Here is a 5,000-nt window from a genome sequence, read left to right on the forward strand (position 1 = left end):
ATATACACACACACTATATACACTATACACACTATATATACACACTATATAATACACACTATATACACACCTATATACACACTATATACACTATACACTCTATACACTATATATACACACTCCACACATACACACTATATACACACTCTATACACACACTCTACACACTATACACTCTATACACTATACACACACCATACACACTATACACACTATACACACACACTATACACACTCTACACACACTATACACACTATACACACTCTACACACACTCTACACACACACACACACACACACACACACACTCACTCTATACACACTATACACACTCACACCATACACACACTATATACACACTCTACACACATGCACACTCTAAAACACACACACACACTCACTCTATACACACTATACACACCCACACCATACACACACTATACACACTCTACACATGCACACTCTAAAAATACACACACACACACACACACACACTTACACTCTATACACACTATACACACACTCACACCATACACACACTATATACGCACTCTACACACATGCGCACTCTAAAACACACACACACACACACACACTATACACACTATACACACTCCACAACATACACACACACTATATACGACTCTACACACATGCACACTCTATACACACTATACACACTCCACACCATATACACACACTATATACGCACTCTACACACATGCACACTCTATACACACTATACACACTCCACACCATATACACACTATATACACACTATATATACACACACACACTCTACACACACACACACACACACACACACACACTATACACACTCCACACCATACACACACTATATACGCACTCTACACACATGCGCACTCTATACACACTATACACACTCCACACCATACACACACTATATACGCACTCTACACACACACACTCTATACACACTATACACACTCCACAACATACACACACTATATACGCACTCTACACACATGCACACTCTACAAACACACACACACACACACACACACTCACACTCTATACACACTATACACACTCCACACCATACACACACTATATACGACTCTACACACATGCACACTCTAAACACACACACACACACACACACACACACACACACTATACACACTATACACACTATACACACTATACACACTCCACACCATACACACACTATATACACACTACACACATGCACACTATACACACTATACACACTCCACACCATATACACACACTATATACACACTCTACACACATGCACACTTAAAACACACACACACACACACACACACACACACACTCACACTCTATACACACTATACACACTCCACACCATACACACACTATATACGCACTCTACACACATGCACACTAAAACACACACACACACACACACACACACACACACACACACACACACACACACACACACACACTTACACTCTATACACACTATACACACTCCACACCATACACACACTATATACGCACTCTACACACATGCACACTCTAAACACACACACACACACTATACACTCTCCGCACCATACACACACTATATATGCACTCTACACACATGCACACTCTATACACACTATACACACTCCACACCATACACACACTATATATGCACTCTACACACACTCACACTCTATACACACTATACACACTCCACAACATACACACACTATATAATGCACTCTACACACATGCACACTCTACAAACACACACACACACACACACACACTCACACTCTATACACACTATACACACTCCACACCATACACACACTATATACGCACTCTACACACATGCACACTCTAAACACACACACACACACACACACACACACACACACACACTATACACTATACACTATACACACTCCACACCATACACACACTATATACACACTCTACACACATGCACACTCTAAACACACACACACACACTATATATACACTCTACACACACACACTATATATGCACTCTACACACATGCACACTCTAAACACACACACACACACTATACACTCTCCGCACCATACACACACTATATATGCACTCTACACACATGCACACTCTAAACACACACACACACTATATAATAATTATACACACACTATATAATAATTATACACACTATATATGCACTCTACACACATGCACACTCTACAAACACACACACACACTATACACCTCCGCACCATACACACACTATATACGCACTCTACACACATGCACACTCTATACACACTATACACACCACACCATACACACTATATACGCACTCTACACACATGCACACTCTATACACACTATACACACTCCACACCATACACACACTATATACACACTCTACACACATGCACACTCTAAAACACACACACTATACACACTATACACACTATACACACTCCACACCATACACACACTATATATGCACTCTACACACATGCACACTCTAAACACACACACACACACACACAATACACACTCCGCACCATACACACACTATATACGCACTCTACACATGCACACTCTATACACACTATACACACTCCACACCATACACACACTATATACGACTCTACTCACATGCACACTCTATACACACTATACACACTCCACACCATACACACACTATATACACACTCTACACACATGCACACTCTAAAACACACACACAATACACACTCCACACCATACACACACTATATACGCACTCTACTCACATGCACACTCTATACACACTATACACACTCCACACCATACACACACTATATCGCACTCTACACACATGCACACTCTATACACACTATACACACTCCACACCATACACACTATATATACACACACTATACACACTATACACACTCTATACACACTATACACACTCCACACCATACACACACTATATACGCACTCTACACACATGCACACTCTATACACACTATACACACTCCACAACATACACACACTATATCGACTCTACACACATGCACACCTATACACACTATACACACTCCACAACATACACACACTATATACGCACTCTACACACATGCACACCTAAACACACACACACACACACACAGACACACACACACACTCTATACACACTATATATACACACACTATACACACCATACACACACTATATACGACTCTACACACATGCACACTCTAAACACACACACACACACACACAATACACACTCCACACTATACACACACTATACACACTATACACACTCCACACCATACACACACTATATACGCACACTACACACATGCACACGCTAAACACACACACACACACACACTATACACACTATACACACTATTCACACTCCAAACCATACACACACTATATACGCACTCTACACACATGCACACTCTATATGCGCGCACACACACACACACACACACACACACACACACACACACACTATTCACACCACACACACATTAACCCAAACACACACTCTACACACGCGCACTCTGTGTTTGGCATAATATACACTCTACACGTTTAATACACACACTCTAAACCCTGTGTGTGTGTGTGTGTGTGTGTGTGTGTGTGTGTGTGTGTTGTCAGTAAGCTGATGCTGAGAGTTGACTCAACAGACGATACATACATGCCAAAGCGTGTGACCGTGTATGGAGGAGAAGGAGACAACCTGAAGAAATACAGTGACATTGCCATAGAAGAGTGAGTTCCTCTCAACATCTGCTCATGTTTCTAACCAGAGTGATGACACGGCACACAGCACTTTTCATTATCACCATTCTCATCATCATCATCCTCATCCTCATCACCACCGTTCTCATCATCATCACCATTCTCATCATCATCATCCTCATCCTCATCACCACCATTCTCATCATCATCACACGCTGTAAGTGTAAAATGCACAGGTGCTCTAATCTGAATAATGTTTTTGTGTGTGTTTTTGTGTGTGCTTGTGTGTGTGTATACAGTAATCTGATCGGTGAGGTTTGTGTGTTAGAGGACATGAGCACACACTTACCCATCATTGAGATCCGAATTGAGGAGTGTAGAGGTGAGAGACACATCATCATCATCATCAGTCATTATTATTAAAGATATTAAGACTTCATTGCAGTGTGTGTGTGTGTGTGTGTGTGTGTGTGTGTGTGATGTCTCAGATGGTGGGATTGATGTGAGGATCAGAGGGCTGAAGATTAAATCCTCCTGTGAAAGAGATCTGGGTCTGAACGCTGACGTGTTCAAATCACCAAATCTAGTGCGCTTCCCTCGCCTGGAGGGCACCCCGCCTGACGTCCTGTACCGCCGCACACTGCTGATCCTGAGGTTACACACACACACACACACACACACATTAAAACACAGTCCTCCTGAGGTCCTGTAGCACACACTGCTTAATGTGATGTAACACACAGTATTGGATTCACTTATTATATTCTTACATTCAGTAAATTCAGGGGTATTCATTTCTGTGTGTGTGTGTGTGTGTGTGTGTGTGTGTGTGTGTGTGTAGGTTTATTACTGTCCTGGACAGTCTGCTTCCTCACCTGGTACCTGCCTGGGACTACAGCCTTGGCACCTTCAACCAGATTAAAGTGAGAGCCCCAGCCACTGCAGAAAATTCATCACCACCTCCTGACCAATCAGAGCGCAGAACTCAGATGATTAGATTTTATTGCATTAATCATGGTTATAATGAAAGCTGTCAGTGATATTAATATTCCTGATCATTATTATTGATTCTAATTATTTCTACTTCCTGTAGAATATAAAGCAGTTCCTGTTGCTGTCGAAGCGTCGCTCTGCTCTCATTATACAGTGTCTGAAAGACTCCGAGTCGAGTAAACCCAGCTTCATGCCTCGCCTCTACATCAACCGCCGCCTCGCCATGGAGCACCGCGACAACCCCAATCTCGATCCCACCTGTAAACACGCCGTCTTTAC

At 42.1% G+C, this 5,000-nt stretch overlaps 1 protein-coding gene across 2 annotated transcripts in view; it reads left to right on the top strand.

Moving 5' to 3' along the window:
* Positions 1-5,000, top strand: part of hectd3 (HECT domain containing 3) — a 21,697-nt gene that overhangs the window by 3,605 nt on the left and 13,092 nt on the right. For both annotated transcript variants that reach the window (XM_046862692.1, XM_046862693.1), the window contains exons 6-10: positions 3,645-3,758; positions 4,028-4,110; positions 4,217-4,382; positions 4,570-4,651; positions 4,822-5,000. The exon at positions 4,822-5,000 is cut by the window's right edge and continues 4 nt beyond it. In XM_046862692.1, the coding sequence (XP_046718648.1) occupies positions 3,645-3,758; positions 4,028-4,110; positions 4,217-4,382; positions 4,570-4,651; positions 4,822-5,000 (624 nt within the window). The remainder of the gene's footprint in view (positions 1-3,644; positions 3,759-4,027; positions 4,111-4,216; positions 4,383-4,569; positions 4,652-4,821) is intronic.

The sequence above is a fragment of the Silurus meridionalis genome, chromosome 12 (assembly GCF_014805685.1).
Source record: "Silurus meridionalis isolate SWU-2019-XX chromosome 12, ASM1480568v1, whole genome shotgun sequence".
In the NCBI taxonomy this organism is placed as follows: Eukaryota; Metazoa; Chordata; class Actinopteri; order Siluriformes; family Siluridae; genus Silurus; species Silurus meridionalis.